The sequence below is a fragment of the Xiphias gladius genome, chromosome 5 (genome assembly GCF_016859285.1).
Source record: "Xiphias gladius isolate SHS-SW01 ecotype Sanya breed wild chromosome 5, ASM1685928v1, whole genome shotgun sequence".
In the NCBI taxonomy this organism is placed as follows: domain Eukaryota; kingdom Metazoa; phylum Chordata; class Actinopteri; order Istiophoriformes; family Xiphiidae; genus Xiphias; species Xiphias gladius.
The window spans coordinates 18,948,161-18,971,448 of record NC_053404.1 but is presented as its reverse complement, the minus strand read 5'-3'; the positions used below and the strand labels follow the sequence as shown (position 1 = coordinate 18,971,448).

Here is a 23,288-nt window from a genome sequence, read left to right as displayed (position 1 = left end):
CAGAGAGTTTTGAAATAAGCGGCGCAGTCTTCAGAAACACGGAGTCTAACAGTGAAAGAATTCAGGTTTTCAGTCGGAAATTACTGTACCCATTGTGCACTTACCGTACACTAAACAAAACCCCCTAGATCGTTTTTCTGTGTTCACGTGTTCTGCTGTCAGTGTCGAAATGGTGTGGGGTCACACTTTTGACCTCAGGAACTTCAGTCTCACTTCCCCTCCCCCGTCGTCCGTCCTTCAATACGCCTTTAAAAGCGTCGCCGTGTGTAACACTGAGGATTTCTTCGAACCCTGTGAGGATCCTGCTCCTGTGACGCCTGTTTTTTTTTTTTTTGGGTTCACCCCATCCGCGGGAAATACCTAACCCCCTGCCCCTCTCCTCTCGGCTCTCTCGGGGTAGATAATTACCGTCTTCTCAAACGAACGCCCGACGCGGCCGTCAGGCCTCGCCACGCGGTGACAGGTCCCGCCTGTGGAGCTCGTTGAGGACAACGTCACTGTTGGAGCCGTCGGATATCCCGCTGTCTGCAAACATGGAGCCTGTGAGGGACAAGCACAACAGCACATTAATGGTATTGTTGTATATGTTAATGTGGGTACTTGTATAAAAACGACGCTGTAAACACACCACTGCTGTTGGTGCCATCGCTGATGACAGAGGAGCTTCGAGAGTTGAGGTGGAGAGCTGAGGTGGTTGCCGTGGTGGCCGACAGATTCCTGTTGTTCTGGGTGGCCGTCCGACTCCATTCTGTAGAGAAGTATATGTGACCAAGCCTATGTGAATTTGTTCATCTAAAAACATGTTTTCGTGATCCGACGGGTCTATCGATGGGGAGATATTCATATTGACACCCAATATGACAACAGTTAATGCTAATAGATTTGTTTCTTTGCTTTACTTCTATTTGGTAGATAATCAGTTCTGGAACTTCATTTCCCTGAATGCTTTGGGGATGACGCCATGGAGTCAATGAATTACACTGTGGGCTAAAGCTTGAGTCCCATTTTTTTTAGTCTATGTTGAAAATTGGTACCATTAAAAGTACGCCGAATTAGCTATTAGCAGTTCCTCTTTACGATGTACCAATGGATGTACAGACAACTGTCACTGGATTACTGTGATACTGAAGAAAACATAAAAATGTGAAAATTTTCAGGGAAGTTCTGAATTTATAATGAGCATCTTTTTCCTTGGATTTTCTATGCTGTTTTCTGGATGTTTATTAACAATGGAGGCTGGAGATAATTATATCATCAGAAAGAGCGAGTCACACTGAACCTAAACGCATGCGCATCATGTCTGTGTTTCCAGATTCGGCTAAGTTATGACTCCAAGAAGGACGCCCGGTATTTGATGCAAATTAACAGAGATGTCAGAACACTTTTAGGTGCCCACCTGAGTTTTCAGCCAGTCGCAGTCTCCCGCAGCAGAGATAAGTCCTCCACTGCCTGCGGACATTCTCCTTTACAGCACAGTGGAAGAAAAAGACAAGGAAACCTATACAGAGCAAGTTAAACAGTGAAAAAAAAAATATTTTGGATGCATTTGTGTATTATGGTTTGGGTAATATGGATAAACTCATTTCTGTCGCGTTTTCGGATTCAGATGCAGATTCACACACGTCTCACCTTGCAGAGAGTTGAATATTGAGAAAAGGTAAACGAAGGGTAAGTAGAGGGGCCCCCAGGCAAACAGAGCGAACCCCCACGTGAGGCCGAGCAGGACGATGAGGCCAGCGATGCTGCGCAGGTCAGTCAACACTCCCCTGTTAGGGGACTGGTTCTGAGGGTTCTGCTTCTTGATCCGGGCCAGCTGGACCATAACGACGATGAAGACCAGCAGGCACAGAGCAAAGATCAGGAGGAAGTAGGCCACCACGCCCACATAGAAGGCGATGTCATTACGCAGCCAACAGCTACATACAGAGGGAAACGTAAATGTCAACAACTAAAAAATTTTCAATTTTCAGACGCTTGCTGTGTGATCAAAATTCCCCTGAAATCTGAAGTGTCCAACGGAAAAAAAAAGATTAAGAAAATGAGAATTTTCACGTTGACATGGTTCTTATTTTTTTCAGTTTCCTCCTTTGCTTAAGTGCAGCTCACATTTACCAGTCGTACCAGTGTTTCACCCTTTGAGTTATAAATACAGAATAACATCTATGAACAGACCTGATACGGTGAAAACAAACAAATTCAGTGTGCTACATGGAAAGATTTGCATTACTTGCTCTATTATCACCTGGTTGGGAGAACGTGTAAGTGAAACAAAAATAAAAACAATTTCGTCCAAAAAAAAAAAAAAGGCTGTATTTACATAAAGGTAGTTAAGACTTAAATGAAACTTACAAGTCATTTGAAGTGCCATCTGTGTATTTTCCATATGTAACCAGACCATAGTTGTCTTTGTCTACTGATATTATAATGATCACCACAAAAAGAGGAATACCTGCAAAAAACGGGATAGTAATCAGCCGAACCGTCACAATATATCCAATACAATACTTTTAGAAGAAATATGTGTTTCAAAACCAAATTTTAAAAGAGCTCTATATTACATATTGCCTTCCTGTAACTTCATCACACACTGAAAGTAAAGTTTTGCTCTTAACTACTGAGTCACTGGTTGAGAAACACTTTATAAACCTTCACAAGCTCCGAAATTAAACACCGAAGTAAGAACATTTTGGAGTTCAGGTTTAAAGTACCTACCCCAGCCAATCAGCGTGAACTTGAGCATGTATCTGCTCAGGTAAGGAGTGAACACCTGGACAATGCTCAGGTACATGTGCAGAGCCTCCAGCCCTGCCCAGGTGAAGGAAGTCAGCAGGAAGTAGTGCAGGAAGAAGGCGGTGCTGATGCACAGCCCGGTCGCCGGGTAGAGCGCCAGCCAGCCGTCCAGTAAGAAGACCAGGTTGAGGAGGAGGAGGGACATGCAGAGCTGGACCAGGATCTTGGCAGGAATGTCTCGCAGCAGTTTTCTGCAAAGAGAGAGTTTAATGAAAACTGCTCGGAAAAGAAATGAGGGTCATTTTTTAAATTGCCTTGTGTATTGTGTGAATTTGTTCATTATATTTCAATTTATTTTAGCTTTAAAAATGCCAAGTGAGCCCGGCTATGATGTTTCTCTGACGAAGCTCAGACTGAAATATTCTCGGCTTTGTAAAGAGACGGGTTCTTACTCAAAGGAAAGGTATGTCAGTAAGGTGACGGCCAGAAAAACAGCAGAGATTCCACAGCCGATGTAAGTGATGAAAGTCAGGATTTGTCCCTGCTGACGGTTAGTTATTCCTCCTCTGGACAAATCCTGTATTGAGGACAGGGTACAGACTCAAATATACAAACATATTCTACATATTCTACAACCGTAGGCTGTTTCTCACTTAAACAAACTGGAAAGATTGTCGTTCAAACAAAACAACAAGGTCAAAACACTTCGCCTGGCATTTAAACTATTAATTTCATTTGTTCGTGTAATTAACTATATATATGATGCAATTCTGATTTGAAAAATACTACATGGATACGGTTTTTGTCAGTGTATCACATGCACACAAACACACCGACACTAACCAGCAGTATTGCAAATGAAGTGAGATGGTTGCAGCTGCAGGCCGTTTCCTCCGGTGTGGCATTGACAACAAAGCAGCCGGCAGAGCTCCAGCCACCCCGACCACCTAAACAGGAGAGACACAGGAGCATTCATACCTGTGTGCCATGTGGCTCCTAACCAACTCGATTTGGGAATCGCGGGCTCACCATTCAGAGGGAAGTCCCAGAATGCACAGGAGGCCACAAAGTTTCCCTGCGAACCAAAAACAAAGTTTGCGTAATCTTTTACAGCTGCATCTAGAGCACATCTTTAATTTATTCGCATTTAATTTAAAATCACCCTTTTACTTTGAAAAGTTCACTGAAATAAATTGTGAGATTTCATTATGTTTATATAAGTGACAAAATGGTCTGTACAATGTTATGAGTCCATCATTTATGAAGACCATGAAGACTAGTTTATTGCTCTGGAGTGCGCAAACAGGGATCCTTATAATAAACAGTAAATAATACAAGGCTACCAATAAACAATAATCACCATGGCCAGCCAGTCGTTTTTTATTTTTTTATTATCAGTATACTAAACTAGCTATGTTTTTGGTGTCACCATTTGAGTTATGTGTGATTCTTTGCTGGACGAACGGGTTCGTGAAAATAATATAGCTTTTTATGTACACACTCACGTGTATGGGGTTGCTGTTTCGGATGGTAAACTGAATGTCCTCAGTCAAGTTGCCTATTGACAAGTTGGCAACACTGGAGCCCAGAACTGGACTGACGAGGGTTTTGTCGTCTAATGCTGCATCCTGCAAAAGAAGGAGATCCATTGAATCATTTAGAAGGAAGGGGAAATTGAGTTTTCATTTCATTTTAGCATAGTAATTGCTCTGATGTATATAATATTTTTTTTTACATAATCCTTTGTCAAACATGTCAGAACTGTATCTTAAAATGTTCTTAAAATTAAACACCAAATGCTGGACTTCATTGAGAAAAGGTACAAATGCTCCTTATAAATCAGTAAATGAACACCAATAAATATTTCAATAGTCTGTGAAAAAAAAAACAAGGTAAGAAATGACTGATGATGCGAGGGTGGGAAAATACCTGGAAAAAGGCACTTTTGGTGTAGAAAGTGAATTGGACCCTGCTGGCCTGCTGTTGCTGCTCAGGACTAAGACCCGCGGTGAGGGTGGAGGGCAAGAATACGGACCCCAGAGCAGGACCTGACCTCCTGGACCAGGGCCTGCTGCGAGAACGGAGCTGGAAACGCCAAAGGATTTACAAATGGTTACTGCAATAGTTTGTTAACGGATGTCTTGCTTGTGTCTTCTAATCGGTATTTGCTTTTGAAGACACTGCGTTCCGCTCATGAAATTTGATGAGACCAGGTGGGAGAATCCAAACTGAACACACTGAACCACGCTGATGGTATAGCCTTGTCAACTGTTGGTGAGCTAGTGGGGTTAAATTTCTGCTGCCGGTCGTATGACTTTTTCTACCTTTTTGTAGAGTTATACCTTTTGTACTGTATTTGCACCTGAAGAAAACCCTAACGTGTGCCTAACCTGGACATTATCCGTGTCGAAGATGTCGACAGATGTTGCTGGAAAGTTGGTCCCATCCACTGTCCTGACTGCCAGAACCAGCGAAGGAGCGGAGAGGATCCCTCTGTCGCCGCTGACGACCAGCTTGAGACCCAGATCATCCACTACTCGAATCAGCCTGTCAAGAGGAAAAGACGAGAAAACATTTTAGAAAACATATGTATGTGAATATATGTGTACATGTATATGTAGACGGGGGTGACATGAATTTTACCTATTAGCAGACGCAGAGAGGGCCACTGAGTCACCGTCCATCAGGTTGCTGATGATGTTAATGGCTTTTTGTCCCACCGACTGAGAGACGGTGGGGCCATCCAGGAGCTTCTCCAACTGCCCCACCAACTGCGCCACCTGCATATATCCATCGAGATACAGAGCTTATCTCCAAAATGACAGATTTACCACTCAAAAGAAGAAAGACAGCTACAGAAAACACAGTGATGAACACACATTTAAATGGAAGCAGATCACCTTAGTAGTACTCAATGCTAGTTGTGACAGTCTTGTTTTGGTAAAATGACACTTATTCTCAATCAAACTTGATGGTTTGAGGAGATATTTATTTATTTATTTATTTATTTTATAGTTTTTTTCTGTATATCCATTTGAGTATGTCAAATGAAATAATATTTTGGTAAAATATCTGAATATCTATTAGTTAATCATTCATGGACATAAGTTTGGTACATTTTTAAGTCTAAAAGAGTGTTATACTACTTCCTAACTTTATTAAGCATTACAAAAAAGGGTGATAATGTTTCTGTGATGTGTTGTTTTTAAGCAAACATTTTATCCAGTGGTGCATACTTCAGCAAATCAGTAGCTTCACCTGAGAGGAGTTGAGCTGGGACGAATCCTGTGTTTGATCCAGCAGCTCGTTTGCTTGCTGCTCCTGTGCTTCTTGGCTGTTGGTTGTCTCCAGAGTAGTTCTAGAAGTAGTTCCTGTACCTTGGAAAAGAGCAACAGCAAATAGCCAACAAATGAAAAACACTTGTATCACTAGCACTTACTGTTTCTCTAATAGGAGCTGCTACGCAGAAGGGGGTCAACTCCATGCAGTTTGAAACTAAAGAGCAACATAAAAAATGTGTTCCTTAACAGCAACAAGTGTGGAAGCCCATTTCTGCCCATGTGATGAAAAAAAAAAAAGATCCTGTAAGTCATTATAATGACAAAGTTTCTTGATATAATGAATTTGCATCTCAAAATAATGAATTTTTATCTCAAAAATTAGAAACTGTCTCAAAATGATAAGTTAGTATCGCAAAATAATGAGAATGAAAGACTAAATCAATACTTTGAGAAAATTTCTCATTTTTTTAGATACTGAGTCATTTTTTGAGAAAGTTTCTCATTATAACAACTGACAGATTTTTTTTTTTTTTTTTAAATCACACAGGTGGAAATGGGCTTCCATGCACTGAAAATGCCCTGTCAAAAAATATGCTTTTTACCCTCTCCATTCCTACAAAACCACTAACAGATTTACATTAAGTAATGAAAAATAATAAGAATGAAATACTATGTTATTATTTTGAGAAAGCTTCTCATTATAATGACTTATAGAATTTTTTTTATCACTCTGGCAGAAATGGGCTTTAACACACAAGAAAATACTCTGTTAAAAGAATGGTTCTTACCCTCTCCACTCCTATAAAACAACTAACACATTTACATTTAAATCTATATAATGCAAAGTGTACAGCTTTCACGTGCCCGTTAAACCACCTTCCATCCATTTTGGTCCACCAAACCTTCCTGTGTAGCTTCAACCAGACTAGAAATAAAAATCTTGGATTCTGAGCAGTATATACCAGTCACTGTTGTGGTTGTCCTGGTCAAGGTGGTGGTTTGGAGAGTTGTTGTAGAAGTTGAGGACACCTCAGCAGTAGTGTTGTTAATCTGGGGTGGAAGTGGGCCATGGGTAGTAGTAGCAGTAGTGGTGGTTGTGGTTGAGCTTGTGGATATATGCACAAGCGAAGCATTAGCCGCTGTAGTTGTTAAATTTACTCCTGTTTTTTTTGTTGTTAGGTTAAAATCAGTTGTTAAACTGCGCGCAGTTGAGCTCAGGCTGAAGCTGGTTCCTGCAGTTACGTTATGATTAATAATGGGATCGGTTCCGTTGGCAGGTGTGGTGGAGTTGCTGTCGTTTTTGTTGGATGTCGTGATGCTGTGAGTCATGCTCACTGTGGTGTGATTTTTAGTCTGATAGCTCAGCGGAGCTGCTGTGGAATTAGTGGTGTTGTCAACAACAGAAGTCATATTGTCCAGAGTCGAGTTTTCTGGGGATATTGTTGCATTCTTCAGAGTTTCATTAACTTGTGAAGCAGTGGTAGACACAGTTGTGTTCTCTTGTGTTTCTCTGATGGGTGCAGTGGTTATGTTGTTTGAAGAGACAGTAGTAGTTGTTATATTTTCTGCTGTTGTGTAGTTGTTAGAGACTGTAGTTACATTATTTGCTGTCGTATAATTGGGAGAAGGTGTATATATGCTTACTGTTGCATTACTTGTTGTAACTGTGCCATTGTGTAAGTTCTTGTTGTCAATTGTAGTTACATTGTACCCTACTGTGTAATTGTTAGAGGTTGTTATGTTATTGTTGGCGGCTGTAGTTACATTGTAGACTGTTGTGTCATTAGCTGTAAATACATTGGCTGCAGTTACATTGTAGACTGTTGTGTTATTAGTAGAAGGTGTGACTGTAGTTACGTTGTACACTGTGGTGTGGTTGTTTGTAAAAGCATTGGCTGTAGCTACATTGTAGAGCGTTGTGTGATCAGTAGAGGGTGTAACTGTGGTTACGTTGTAGACTTTTGTGTCATTGGGTGTAAATAAATTGGCTGTAGTTACGTTGTAGAGTGTTGTGTGATTAGTAGAAGGTGTGACTGTAGTTACATTGTAGACTGTTGTGTCATTGGGTGTAAATAAATTGGCTGTAGTTACATTGTAGACTGTTGTGTGATTAGTAGAAGGTGTGACTGTAGTTACGTTGTACACTGTGGTGTGGTTGTTTGTAAAAGCATTGGCTGTAGTTACATTGTAGACTTTTGTGTCATTGGGTGTAAATAAATTGGCTGTAGTTACATTGTAGACTGTTGTGTGATTAGTAGAAGGTGTGACTGTAGTTACGTTGTACACTGTGGTGTGGTTGTTTGTAAAAGCATTGGCTGTAGTAACATTGTAGAGCGTTGTGTGATCGGTAGAGGGTGTAACTGTGGTTATGTTGTAGACTTTTGTGTCATTAGCTGTAAATAAATTGGCTGTAGTTACATTGTAGACTGTTGTGTGATTAGTAGAAGGTGTAACTGTAGTTACATTGTAGAGCGTTGTGTGATTGGTAGAGGGTGTAACTGTGGTTACGTTGTAGACTGTTGTGTCATTAGTAGAAGGTGTAACTGTAGTTACATTGTAGAGCGTTGTGTCATTAGTAGAAGGTGTAACTGTAGTTACATTGTAGATTGTGTCATTAGTAGAAGGTGTAACTGTAGTTACATTGTAGACTGTAGTGTGATTCGTAGAAGGTGTGACTGTAGTTATGTTGTACACTGTGGTGTGGTTGTTTGTAAAAGCATTGGCTGTAGTTACATTGTAGACTGTTGTGTCATTGGGTGTAAATAAATTGGCTGTAGTTACATTGTAGAGCGTTGTGTGATCGGTAGATGGTGTAACTGTGGTTACGTTGTAGACTGTTGTGTCATTAGCTGTAAATACATTGGCTGCAGATACATTGTAGACTGTTGTGTGATTAGTAGAAAGTGTGACTGTAGTTACGTTGTACACTGTGGTGTGGTTGTTTGTAAAAGCATTGGATGCAGTTACATTGTACTCTGTTGTGTGATTAGTAGAAGGTGTAACTGTAGTTACATTGTAGATCGTGTCATTAGTAGAAGGTGTAACTGTAGTTACATTGTAGACTGTTGTGTGATTAGTAGAAGGTGTGACTGTAGTTACGTTGTACACTGTGGTGTGGTTGTCTGTAAAAGCATTGGCTGTAGTTACATTGTAGATCGTGTCATTAGTAGAAGGTGTAACTATAGTTACATTGTAGACTGTTGTGTGATTAGTAGAAGGTGTAACTGTAGTTACATTGTAGACTCTTGTGTGATTAGTAGAAGGTGTGACTGTAGTTATGTTGTACACTGTGGTGTGGTTGTCTGTAAAAGCATTGGCTGTAGTTACATTGTAGAGCGTAGTGTGATTGGTAGAGGGTGTAACTGTGGTTACGTTGTAGACTGTTGTGTCATTAGTAGAAGGTGTGACTGTAGTTACGTTGTATACGGTTGCATCATTTGGAGAAGATGTAAATGTATCTGCTGTAGTTAAATTGTAGACTGTTGTGTGATTGGATATAAATGCATTGGCTGTAGTTATGTTGTACACCGTTGTGTCACTGGGAGGTGTGACTGTAGTTACGTTGTACACTGTTGTGTCATTGGCAGAAGGTGTCAATGGTCGGGCTTTAGTTACATTGTACACTGTTATGCCACTTGGAGAAGGTGTAAATGTATTGGCCGTAGTTGTGTTGTACACTGTTGTGGGATTGAGAGAAGGTGTGAGTGCCTCAGCTGTAGTTACGTTGTACATTATTGTGTCATTGGGGAAAGATGTAAATGGTCTGGCTTTAGTTGCGTTATACACTGTTGTGTGATTGAGAGAAGTTGTAACTGTTTCAGCTGTAATTACGTTATTCAATGTTGTGCCACTGGGAGAATGTGTAAATGCATCTGCTGTAGATACATTGTACAGTGGTGTGTGACTGGGAGACAGTGTAGTTGTGTTAAATGTTGATTCAATCAGAGCAGTTGTTGTGTTTGGTGACGTTAGGTGGCCGGCAGAAGTGGTGTGGGGTCGTGTTGAGTTGACAGAGGATAACCTCATGAATTCTGTTGTCTTTTGTTGTGCTGTGGTTGTGTCTTGAAGTACTGTGTTTTCAGTGGGTGTCAACAATGTTTTGTTATCTGATGCAGCGTACTGCACTGTTGTACTATCAGAGGCAGGCACAGTCATGTTTTGTGAGGTTGTTTGAAGGACAGGTTGTGCTGTCGAGGATTGTGTACTGTTAATTGTTGTGAGTGATGTTGTCATGTTAGGCTGAGCTGTTCCTTGTGATGCATTTTTCCGTGGAACTGCTGTGGTATTTTCAGTTGTCGTCTTAGTTTGTTGGGTCGTGTTGGTGACAGATGGTCGTAAGGCCTCAGAAGTTGTAGTAATGTTGCTGTTGGAAGGCTGAGTGGTGCTCTGTTTGGTTGTGGGAGGCTCCAGAGGGCAGCTGTCAGTCAGAAGAACAGCAAGCGTCTCATTTGCCTCACTATGAAAGAACACAGAAATAAGAAAATACCCAATATTCAGCATTTCATATTAAGTGAAATACTTTATTTACTTTCATATCTGAGGCCAGTGCCTTGTTATAGGGCAGTGGTAGGAGTATCATTATTACTATTATTATTCAGTAGGATATATAAAAATATCGCATCAAGATACAAAAAAGATTAAATTAAGAAAATGACATATTCACCATTTCGGCCAAAAGAACCACCAGATTCCAAAGGGAATCGTTCAACATTTAAGGAAATGTGCTTCCTTGCTGAGAGTTTAACAGCCCTGTCATGTCCATGTACAGCCAGTCCAGTCCGTGCTTCATGAGTTGAGTAACCGTTAAACTCTGTAAAGTTTATTGAATTCCTCCGGAATTCCTGAATTTCTCAGGAAGACTAAACATCCTCAGAGGCACCCTTTGTTTGTCTTGTGCCCTTTTTCCACCAAAAGAACTGCAGATTGCTCTCTAACAAACAGTAAGAGCCTCTAGTATCTTCTCTAAGTACAGCTTTGGATTAGAGATGTGCATAGCTATAAACATGCACAAGGAATATCAATTTTTCTAAAGATGTCTGCATAGAAATGTTTTATGCATTTACCATTTAAGCAGAGTGGGGTAAGGTTGGCAGACATCAGAAGTCAGCAGGTCACTGGCAACCCAGGTCAGGTTGGATGCCAACAGAGTAGGGAAAGGTGAACCAGGAGGACCACACACCACTGGGGACAGAGTTACGATTTATAATAGAGACTTCATGACGGGAGAAAATATGCAGTAATGTAATTCATAAACCATACAGACTAACCCATGGGTGTAAGTGGCCTTTCGTTTGTGATGCCACTATTCCCGTCAATGAGCTGTTGCAGAAGTCTACTGAGAAAGCAACCATTGACAGGTCCAGACATCTGCAGTATCACCATGCAGCTGTACAACCTAAAGACCAGCAGCAAGTAAGTTAAATTTCCACCTCCGGGTGCTGTCGTTAATTATTATCAAATGCGTCACCATCAATATTGCATTCAAGGAAATTCCATTTGAAATGTCAGGATTTTCTTTGACAGTGTGCCACATTTCTGTCGTACTTCTTCCCTAGTGCCTGGGGCATCGTCTAATCAAACGCCACTAAGATATTAAAAAAAAATCCCCACTGAACAGAATGAGCCCAGGAATTTTAAGGAAATTCCTGGGCTCGTAGTCAGCCCAGGAATTTTAAGGAAATTCCTGGGCTCGTATTCAGCATTTTTAGGGAGGCTCTTTCCTGCGTGTGCACGTTACAGGCGGAGGGAAGAAACGTGCGTACCTCTGTTGTGTCCCATGGCATTCCAGGTGAGCACCCTGGGATAAGGAAAATTATATATGAAACATGACTAACAGCTCTCATATGCAGAACAGGGGGGGGGGGGATCAACAAATTCATCACAGATCAATGTGATTTTAGGAGGTTTTGGGTTAGTACCAGATTTATCAGCAGCAAATTTACCTGGTAACTCTTTGAAATCTCTGAATAATCTCCACATGATTTCCTGGAAACAAAGAATGGTCCATGAATGTGTGAATTATTAACACCAAAATCATTTCATGTTACGTATCATTCAGCAGCTCTACTCATGGCACTTTTTTTCCTGCTCTCCTTGAAGCTGAAACACAGAGACAAAGACACCCAAGTACACCAACATGCTGGGAGTTAGCAAAACACTGCAGTTTGGTTAGCTTAGCTGTTCAGCTGGTCTTTACAAGGCAGTACAATGGTACTAGCAAACACGTAATGAATCTCAACGTGGTTTAACCTTCATGTGAACGACTGAAGGTGGATAGAGACTTACTCTGATGCCGAAGTACAGTTGCTGGCTTCGCCCAGTGACGACAACTGTCAGGTGAAGTCAGAAAGTCAGTATATAGCATGTATACAACAGGAGGTATAGTCCAATCGTAATGAGCTATACGTACCAATTTTTTTAGGAAGTCAACATCAACAGAAACCCTGTTGATGTTGATTCTTATGGCGAAAAACTGGCCTGAAAGAGAGAAACATTATGAGTGAGGGGCAAAAAAGTATATCGGAGGCAGTTTAGGACGTAACTCTAACATAAACCCTCTGAGACGAGTAAATACACTTATTTGCTTTTTTTGCCGAGAGTTAGATGAGAAGATCCATACCACCCTTGTGGCTAGTATTACGCTACAGCCACGAGTTTAACATTAGCTTAACGTTAGCACTAGCACAAATAATGAAATCATGGGGGGAAAACAGCCAACCTGGTTCTATAAAGTCACAAATTAACACAATTATAGTGCTAGTTTAATCTGTATAAAAACCGTAGATTGTATTTTTGTGCCGGTTATGTGCTTCGTGCAGTCTTTATGCTGAGCTAAGCCAGGCGGCTGCCGGGTATAGCTTCGTATTTGTGGCAAAGACCTGAGTTTGGTATCGGTCTTCTCAATTGGCAAGAAAGCCCACCAAGTCTATTTCCCAAAATTGTGAAAATATCCCTTTAAAGTTTCAACAGTGTCCCCATACCAACACAAGAGCTGGGTTGGGCACTGGGGTGCTATAATCACATACGCCGAATATGCACATTTAATTTTTGCTTGAAATTAGAAGCACAGGATTTTCTGGCCGTTTCTCTTACTTGCAGAATTACAGAAAGCGGTGCAGTCACAAAAGCGCGGCGTTTCCCCTGCGGCACAGAAGAAACGTGGTTACACAGCAGCAGAGGCAACGCCGAATCCCGGTGAATGTAATGGGGTGCCTGCGTTTTTGGTACTCACTGCTGCAGGATCCTGCCTTAGGCCGCGGAGCCGGGTCGGGGTGGCGGAGGTCTATGAGGGAGCTAGCAGATACAGAAGGCGGTGAGACACGGAGCGCACGGACGCACGCACAGGCATGCGGTGGGCACGGAAAAAAGAAAAACGAGGGCACCGCTCACCAGGTAAGCTCAGAGTGTGCGTCGGACCGACAGACGTCGTCCAGGGAGGACGTGGATATGCACCGCACAAAACTGCCACCAGGGGACTTCAGGTCCTCACACAGATCTCGACCTGATGGTGATAAAATGGTCATGCGCTACAACACTGTGCGTGTGAATGTTGTGTGGTCGCGATCCCCTGTCCATGTGGAGACTTCTTTTTTGGGGGGGGGTCAGATCTTTGGAGTGAGTATACTGGTGTAAAGTCTTCACTTCTTCGGAGAGAATTGTTAAAGGCTAATACACGGATTTTGGATTGATTTAGGTTTAAGGTTTAAGTTTGAAACCTTAAGTGATTTAGGTTTAAGTTCAGAAATACAAAGTTGTTTGCTGTTGTGCTCTTGTCCTTCTATCTATGTAAGGGCCAGTTTTTTTAGACGATGACAGTGAGGACATTATTTAAATTTCAGTTAAGGCTACACACACACACACACACACACACACACACACACACACACACACTTTGCCTTGACTTAAACTTGACTTTATGTGTCCATGTAAAATAGTGTGTGTGTGCGTGTCCTGCGTGTATGCAAATGCGCGCGTGTCTGCAAAATACTGTATTTGTCTGTGTTCACGCTCAAATGTACGAGTGTGAACACAAGGAGCAATTCACTCAAAATGTAAACTAATATGATTAGTATAAACTATAACTGTGGAACATGGCGTCACCTCAAGTTGACTGACAAAATAGTTTTTAACATTGTATGACACAGTTGAACAGCATTAATTTTGAATTCAGGCTGAATTTTTTGCCATAATAATTTGAGAAACCCACTATGTTTACTTTCTTCTATTTGTCAAACTCTTATGTTACATATGTGGCTCTACCTGCTGTTTATAAGCTACAAAAATGAATAATTGGGCCTTTAAACATTACTGTGTGTGTGTGTGTGTGTGTGTGTGTGTGTGTGTGTGTGTGTGTGTGTGTGTGTGTGTGTGTGTGTGTGTGTGTGTGTGAATGTGCCGGGATACATGGAGAGGTAGGCGGGTCAGTACACCGACTGAGCGGCAGGTGCTCACCGACTCTCTCCACCTCCCCGACGATGGTTGCTCGCATCCTCCCGTCTCCAGCGCGCTGCAGTGCAGAGGCTCCGGCGCGCTGCAGATCACAGGCCGAGGCAGCGGGGCGGAGCTGCGACAGCACGCCGCAGGTTGCGTTCCTGGAGGCAACAACATTGGCAACCACTGTGAGGGGGTGAAAATCTGAGGGGTGCGTGCAGCGTGTGTAGCGAAAGGAAAACCCGCCGACAGGCGTTTACCTCGTGTCCCTTATTCTGCTACAGGACACCTCTTCGACCTGCAGAGAAAGAAGAGTTGCAGTCGTTTACCTGCCTTATGGGAGACTTTATATATATATATATATATATATATATATTTAAAAATTAGAAGGATGTTACCTGGTCCTAAGTACTGACCTTAAGTTTTTTGCCACCCCGACAGAAATCCAGAAAGCCTGTTACATTTGGTGATGCTTTCCCTCCGCAACCGAACGCGTCTGACACCTGGGCGAAAGTTGGGAGAGACAGAAGGAGACAGATGCTGATACTGGAGGGGAGGCGGTGGCAGCTAAACACACACACACACACACACACACACACACACACACACACACACACATACGGTTTAAGAATTAGGAGAGTGACCTGTGGTGTCTTGTCGTGGTTGCTTTGTACGCCAGCGTTTTGGATTTGCAATATAAATACAATCCCCGAGATTAAGATGCAAACATTCAGATTTAATTTGAAGATAATTTACATGTGATGCCCTTTTTTATACATATCCCTGCAACTTAAGAGCACGAGACCAACTAAATTACGTCAATTTGTAGTCACTGTGTTGAATTTTTTATGCTATTATAATATATTTGATCATCCTGATGGCTTAAGTTTTGGTTTGTATAAAAATTAGATCACCCCAGTGAAAACTGTTGCTGTCTGTCTTGCTGTCAGCCCTTTTTCCTCTCTTTTTTTTTTTTTCCTTGCTTATTACCATTTGGAGCAAATCCGGTCTGTCTGCGAAAAAAAACCATGTCCAAAGGACACAGGGATAACTTTAAAACCAAATCCTTAAACTGAACTGAGTTTACGGAATCGTTTACAGTGGCTTTTTTTTTTATTTTTAATTGGAGGTCCCCTGACTGGTAAGTGAAAATCATTTTTAGGTCAGGTACGGTAAACAGTATGTTTCTTCCTGGTTAAAAGCTTACTGAAAGTCCGCAGAAGCCACAGGAATAAAAAAAAAAAAAAAAACTCCTGCTCTGACAACTCTGTTGCAGAGCTACAGGATTAACTTTAAAATCAGTGCTTATATAGGCCAAGATTTGTACTAAACTGAGTAAAACAGTTTGAACCAGCAACAGACTGAACTTCACGCACTCAGAACCCAAGACCGAACCGAGGACAGGCAGAAGCAGCACTTCAGCATCCCAGCATTATAAACAATTATATGGTCCCTGACAAGCATGGGCATTTGAATTGTAGTTCACGGAAGCCTATTTCTGCCAGGAAAATAAAAAGCACTCATATAGTTAGACATGATAAAAATAAAAATGTGCTCAAGTTAAGTAAAAAATTTGGACTTACTAAATAAAAAGTATAAGACAAAAAGTCAAAATGATTATAACTTACCATGAGCATTTTTTAATTTTATCATGACCAACATTTAATCTAGTTTTTTCTTTTCTTCTCTTGGCAGAAAAAGGCTTTCATAATGATGGGATCACTAAGCTTTAAAATTAACTAAATAGTGGCTATGAAATTTTGTACTTAATTTTAAACAAAATGATTGTAGAGCTGCAGCGATCAGTCAATTATTTGATTAAGGCGATCGACAGAAAATTTCTGTTTTAACAATCGATGATAATCGATTGATTGTCTAGAGTCATTTTATAAGGAAAATGCCAAAGTGTCAGGGTTTGGTGGTTTTCTAGACCTGGTGTTTGTGCGTGTTTGGGTTTTTGGTTTCGGTGGTTGGACAAAACAAGATATTTGAGGACGTCGCCTCGGACGCATTTTTCACTATTTCCTTAAAAGTTCTAGACTGAACGATTAATTGCTTAATTTAGAAAATAATAGGCGGATTAATCGATAATGTAAATAATTGTTAGTTGCAGCCCTAAATAACTGGAATGTGAATTTTCCCCTCTAGTTTAGCTTCTTCATTGGGGACTATTCATAAAAAGGGAACTGTTTCCTATATGGCTCATCCAGTATGTGTCTAAAGACCCTAAAACACTTACTGGACATAAATGTTAAAGCCATTGTTTCATTTCAAAGCCAACTTGCTGGAGTGCAAAGTGAAAAAACAGTGAAAGATAACACTGTTCAACTTCTTGTAAGCGAACAGAATATACACATACCGTTATGTGGAAGTGGATATGATGCATACATTCGGCATTATTGCTGTTGCTGTTAATGTTATTAAATGATAGAAATGTATAACAATACAAACAGTTGAAGTACTTTAGTTTATGACACTAAATGGGTGAAGGACTGGGGATCGGAGCGCGGCTGAAATGCTTCTGCCGGTGGTGGGTATGAAGAAAGGCTCAGACTATGCTTCCCCAGCTTGTTGGAGGACACTAAAAAACTGCTTAATTCTGCTGAGTATTTGTTTATCTATATAACCCTATTATTACTAACTAATTTTCATTCATTCATTTCCAAACTGGCCTTGTATCCTTAAGATATCACTGTTTCTTTTTCATATTATTATGTGTTTCATTTTTGTTACTGTTGTTTGATGTATGATTGCTTGCTTCTGCTGAGATTAAGAAAACAATTATTATGTATCAGTAAGAAAATTTAGTAGAACTGTTGCTAATTTACACATTCAGCAGTTATGGAGCAACCTCATCATTCATTTGGATGGATTTTTCTGTCCACCACATGAATATAAAAGCAATATTCATTCTCTTTTAGCTCTGTTTTTGGTCTCCACCTGCTCCCGAGGGAAATATCTGACTCTTTGGCTGCTAAAAAAAAACAAAACAGTACAATGAGCTGAAACTCGGAAAAAAGCCAAGGGGAGCTGCAGATTCAGCTGATAATTCTCTATAGGTTCATTACTACAAAAAAGCGACTACTTTGACATTGTCTCTTTGTTTGCACATTGTGATGTAATACATCGTTATTATAAAAATACCGACTATAGCTAGTTTGAGAAAGTAAGGAATAAGAAGAAAGAGGAAAGAAAAAAAAGGCAGCAGATCACGGTAAATAAATAAAGTACCATGTCCTCCAAAGTGTCAGGAAGGTGGCGGGCCCATAAAGCAGATGAAAAAAAAGATACTGGAAGCCAAGGGAGGGACAGACTGTAAAAGGTCAGTGAGGTATCAGCGATGACACATCACCCAGGTTTCTTAATTTGACCGTGTTATACAGCATCAAACGGTTGCCAGTTCAAGTCAAAATTAATCTCAGGTGCATCACAGGGTTGGAATGTACTGCAATTTTGGCAGGAATTTGCTGCTGCTCCTACAAACTAACCCTGGGCCAGCAAGACTTGTTTGTGACAAGGTGGCATTTAAAGCTATTAAATGCATGACGCGATGACCGGGTGGAGACATAAGGTTATAGGAGAAACCCAACAATGTGGATGAAGGAAAGTTTTAAGTTTCCACTCTTACCAGATCTTTCACATCTCGTTCAATATTACTGCTGACAACGGCCTCCACACTTATCAGCATCCAAAAGTAAGCCTCTGCAGAAAGAAGTGAAATTGTAAACACACAAAAATGCATGAATAAAACATCCCTAAAGGGACAGCAGGTGAATATTTCCTACCTGTACTGGAACAGAGTTGGCTGATGTTACAATTTAATAGTGGGGAACCTAAAAGAATAGAGGAAACAGATTTTTGTTTTAAAGAAAATGTCATGATAAAAAAATACATTAACACGTGGTTTAGCCATTGTTTCGTCTTTACATCAATAACACAATGCTATACAGAGTCTCTAATTATACACCCACATAAATGTACATGCGTCAGACTAAACCCATGTGAGCGATCTTCCAGGTGTGGTTTGGTGAGCAGGCAAAGCTGTGATTGGAGACCCGAAGCCCTTTCCTAACTTTGAATACGTTTATATACTATCCATGACATATTTTAAAGGGTAATTCCAGATAAGGGTAGATACTGACATGGCTGAAAAGATGAACAAATGAGCGCCACATGCAGAAACTCACCGGCGGCAAGTGGACCAAAGAAAAAATGAACTCGGTGAATGACACAACCTGAATGGATGAACTATGTTCACTCATAGATTTTAGAAGATCTGCTGTAAAGGCATCCAAATGATTCAAATGGCTTTAGATTACTGACCTTGAGTTATGTAACAGAATATGTTACAGTTTGTGTAGTCAGTAATCTGTCGTCGAGTACAAAAAAAGTAAGCATGACTTCCTAATAAAACCATGACAACATGTTTCTATTCACTTACAACAGGCTGTGGAATCGTATTAAACGCTCCGTGCAGCGTAACGTCTGCAGTATTTCTAAATGAGCTGCTACTCTTTTGCGGTTTGTTGTCAGCACGCCAGTTGTCTGGTATGACAGCATCAGCTCACCTGCGGTCACGGACGTGTGGCTGCTCGTGTTTGACTCAGGTCTCGCTGTGACGGGACCTGAGGCAGTGACAGCTGAAGGCAGCCCTGGTGACAGACAGGAGGAAGACGGTAGCGATAATCAGGAGCGAGCAACGCAGCTGAGACCATTAGAGATGTGATTAACTTCAAGTGGTGCTTACCAGGCGGACGCGAGCGTGACCGTCCAAATGTAGCTGTAATGGCTGAAACAATAAATGTGGTCATTAAGGTTTTTCGCTCTGCACTTCAAGAGTGTATACCTGAGTCGCTATCTATCTGTCTGTCTGTCTATCTATCTGTCTATCTATCTATCTATCTATCCGTCTATCCATCCGTCTGTCTGTCTGTCTGTCTGTCTCTCTGTCTTCAGTAGCTAATCTTTAGCAACCTTATGGTAAAATTGTGTTTGTTTTTTTCTTCCTAACTCTTAAGTGTACAGATCATTTTGGCCATGACATCTCGGTTACATAAAGGTGAAACAAAATACCAAATAAACATGTAAGAAGTGTGTGTTTTTTTTTTTTTTTGTTTTTTTGTAACATGATATATTTTTAAAGTTTTTTTAGATGAGCACAAACACAATTTTACAGCCCCCTGTCTAAATCACACACATACAGGCATATACCTACACAAATATGCTGTACATTCAGACAAATACACACAACATGGGTTTTAAGTGTGTAAGTCACCTGAGGACACATCATTAATAATGCCTCTGTATGCACGAGCCCCGCGTCTGAACCGTCTGTGGTCTACGAGACACATAAAAACATGCAACATTCAACGTCCAACATGCTCTATGTACATGCACAGCTACTGTACAGTTATTTAGAAACGTGTTAGAGATGAAAACCACACCATTTATGCCATTAATAAGAGCAACATTCTGCACAAACATCGTTATTTTAAACCCAGGAAGAATTATATGTAAAATTATACCAGTATTTTAGTTTTACCTCCGCATCTCTCAGGAGCCTTAAATGGCCTGAGGAGCATTATTTAGAGAGCAGCAAATTTCATGGTTACATTTTTCTCCAGGAATCATGTACATTCTGTACAAAAGTTATACAATTTCTATCTTGAAACTTTAGAAGGAATTGAACTTAGAAGAGGAAGGAATATGGCTGGATGACAAATGATCCGCCCATACTCCATTGACGACACTGAAATCCAAATGATGGTTTCATTTTCATTTTAAAAAATGTTTTCCCTTTGCAGCAAGGAAAATCTTGCTCACTTCACATTTCTAACTATGACTATTATGTTTTAGATTATGGTGACACCCAATACGTAGACATCTCTCATTATTTTGTGGGTGTGACTCTATCATTCATCCCTCAGTTTTATTTTGAACAGTGGAACAAGAACTCATCTCTATAATTTATACATCTTAACTGGATGCACTTCATTTGTACCTTTTTATCTTCCTAAACTTCCTGTTTATCTTGTGTATACTGCAAAAATAATAACACAATCCGTGAAATTAGCAAACAACCTAAAAACGAATGCTTTGCTCTAACGTTACCTCTCTCACGTTATATTTAATCTCTTCCTTAGCATTTCATCTGCACCTAACTCTAGGAAACTGTGAGTACACTTTTTCTGAAGTGTGCACGAGGTCGCTGTTCTTTAAAAAAAATTCCGGTTTAAACGCAGGACATGGCTCATTCATGATTATTTAAAAAAAAAATCATTTATACATCTGGCCCCTGATTATATGGATGGAAAATCTTTATTGCCCCTAGACTCTGCTCAGAACTTGGTAAAACTGGATTTTCGCACCATGTACCCTGGCCTTGGAATAATTTATAAGATAAACTTCTTTTGGAAATGCTGCCCTCAGATCAGGCTTTCAAACACAACATTCAAAAAATGTTTTTATAAGCAATGTAATTTAAATAGTCATGTTTTATCTCTCTCATGTCTCTTTTTTGTGCTATATGTTGTAAGTTAATAAAGTGCGTTCTTTTGTAACTATGTGATACCAATCAAATGCTGCTATTTTGGCCAGGTATCTGAAGAGACTCCCTGGTTAAATAAAAGTTAAATTAAAAGAAAAATGTGAAAGAACAGGCTGAAACCACTCTAGTAATACAGGACAAGATGCATGCTCAAGGAATTCTAGGCATAATGCAGATGTGCCGTGCTTCGTTTTAGGATTAAAGTCTTTTACATTCATCAGTTTTTTGATGAAAGGACAGAAAAGACTACCCCTGCATTCTGTTACAAATGCAGTTAATAATTAGTTAGAAAAGTTCTTGATGCACAAGATTCCAGCTTGATCAAAGATGAAATAGATGTATTTAAAAGCAGGATCGAGCTGCGCCTGAGGTAAGGATGAGTTTATGCAATTCTCTCTCACCACACAGAAGGTTAGGGTCTCTCTCTCTGGCACTGGGACTGCTCACACCCCAGTGCCGAGCGTCCCAACCAATCACAGTGCCTTCCTCGCAGAGGCCGTGGTCACCCAAGTCGGCCCACATCCGGAACAGGTACAGCTCCACTTCTCCGAGCTGTGCTCCCAGGGGCCTGTCTCTGGGACGACAGCCCAGCCACAGGGAGCCGGAGGGGGGGATGGCCTGAGCGATGACGGTCCTCTCGGCCACCATTTTACCATCAACCTGGAACATTTACACACACCTTGCGTGACTCACATGGCAGGTAAAGAGAACGATAATTAAGTGAAAATTCAAAGGTTTGATCACAAACTCGGCAACAAATCTCCCCAAACTTATTAAAATCTTAATTATTGGTTCTTATTTTCATAGTTTTGGCCATAATATCTACTATGATCACGTTGACCAAGTTAATTGCTGGAGTGTGGCAACACTGCTAAAAAGCAGATCCGAATGGGCAAGAAACATGAGCGTTCACATGATCACCCAGGTTCTAAACTAAAACCCCAAAGTTAGCTTAAGACTTCTTTGGAAAAGAAAATGAAGGCTAAATGGTAAAATTACTACCCAAACTTTCAGTTTTAAACTTCCAGATTTAATTATTACCTGGCTTGCCTGCCATTCTACCTCCTACTAAAGTGGTTAAGATCCTTTTACTAAACTGTAGTTCGATAATGACCCGTCTGACTGGCTGTGTTTCTTCACCTTGCAGACATGGTTATTATAACCGATAGAAATGATGGTCAAAACCCAGGTTGGAATAAACTGGCGGTGCCCTTACGCCACCAGTGGGCAAACTAGTACACGGCAGGTATTACCTCCAGACTAAAGGAGTTCCGTGATACGTCCCTCCTGAGACACACCCTGTGCCAGTGAGTTGGGGACAACTGCAGAGGAAATCGATGTCGGACCCTTAGCAGCCACCCATACAGCGCCCCGTCGTCTCCCTCCAGACCCAGCTCAGGCCTGGGTGCGTGGACGGAGCTGTAAGAGAAGGCTACCCAGGCTCCGGGGACCACAACACGGATGTCCACACACACGGTCATCTGAAAGAGCAGCGGCATGGCAGCCCTGTCCTGCAGGGTCCAGTGGTCTTCACAGCCATGTAGTACTGCCTTAGTGTCTCCCAGGAAATAGCCAAGTGCTAGAATGGGAGAAGGAAATGCAGCTGTGAAGGTTTCACTTTATTGCCCGGCTGCTCTTGAGGCAGAAATAGTATCATATTAAACCTAAAGGCTCAGAGCCAAAGAACATTTTTAATCTTACACTTTTTTTTGCAAAGCACAAGGGGTAAAAGAGGAGAAACTCCCGACCTCTGGCTGGTCAAAGAATAAAGCCTCAGTCCAGCCAACTGCCTAAATTAATATAGCTGACCTTTAAGCTTTAAATCTGATCATTCATAACGCTTGAATTGCTACAGGCAATGTCGGTGTGTAGACCAGACTGATATATATCAATTACTATTTGATGGATCGCCGTGAAATCTGAAACAGAATGCCACTTAAGTACTTTGTCCAATACTTTGGTTTATGACCAAATGCCTGAAAATCTAATGACCTTACCAGCCTCATCTGTACTTGTGTGTTTAGTACTAATTAGCAAATGTCAGCGTGCACGCTAAACTAAGGTGGTGATCGTGGTAAACATTATACCTGCTAATGTCACATTCACGTCATATCGGAGTTACCGTATTTACCGGTTTCCCCCTCTTAAATAGCGTTCGTATCAACATTCAAGTCAAAATTAAAAATGGGAAAGTCACTTTCTTTTTTTCTGAAAACTCTGATTTATCCAACATGGCGGTAAAATGTAGAGAAGTCACGCCAAAAGCCATTGTTAAAAGTAACTGAGCATTGAGATGTAAT

General features: G+C 40.9%; 1 protein-coding gene across 1 annotated transcript; it reads right to left on the bottom strand.

Moving 5' to 3' along the window:
- Positions 1-439: 439 nt before the first annotated feature.
- adgrg2a (adhesion G protein-coupled receptor G2a) lies at positions 440-22,487 on the bottom strand. The gene is made up of 32 exons (XM_040127569.1): positions 22,335-22,487; positions 21,390-21,648; positions 19,010-19,093; positions 18,070-18,143; positions 14,858-14,944; positions 14,702-14,739; positions 14,463-14,602; positions 13,401-13,512; positions 13,243-13,304; positions 12,421-12,488; positions 11,954-12,019; positions 11,774-11,808; positions 11,279-11,406; positions 11,075-11,192; positions 9,863-10,467; positions 8,971-9,133; positions 8,231-8,601; positions 6,974-7,762; positions 5,989-6,101; positions 5,374-5,510; positions 5,121-5,277; positions 4,660-4,815; positions 4,236-4,358; positions 3,760-3,805; positions 3,574-3,677; positions 3,183-3,307; positions 2,713-2,981; positions 2,350-2,449; positions 1,630-1,916; positions 1,397-1,498; positions 629-748; positions 440-540 (listed from the first exon to the last, which is right to left on the bottom strand). The coding sequence occupies exons 1-32, from the start codon at positions 22,485-22,487 to the stop codon at positions 440-442; spliced, it is 5,292 nt and encodes a 1,763-aa protein (XP_039983503.1).
- Between the last annotated feature and the right edge of the window lie 801 nt (positions 22,488-23,288).

Bases quoted from the DNA above. Each gene is read 5' to 3' on its own strand.
- adgrg2a (XM_040127569.1), bottom strand. From the start codon at position 22,487: ATGCCGCTGCTCTTTCAGATGACCGTGTGTGTGGACATCCGTGTTGTG. The intron at 5,278-5,373 runs GTAAAATTCATG...TCCTCTTGACAG, and splicing joins CTCTCTGCGTCTGCTAATAG to GCTGATTCGAGTAGTGGATG. The intron at 1,499-1,629 runs GTGAGACGTGTG...TGCTCTGTATAG, and splicing joins AATATTCAACTCTCTGCAAG to GTTTCCTTGTCTTTTTCTTC.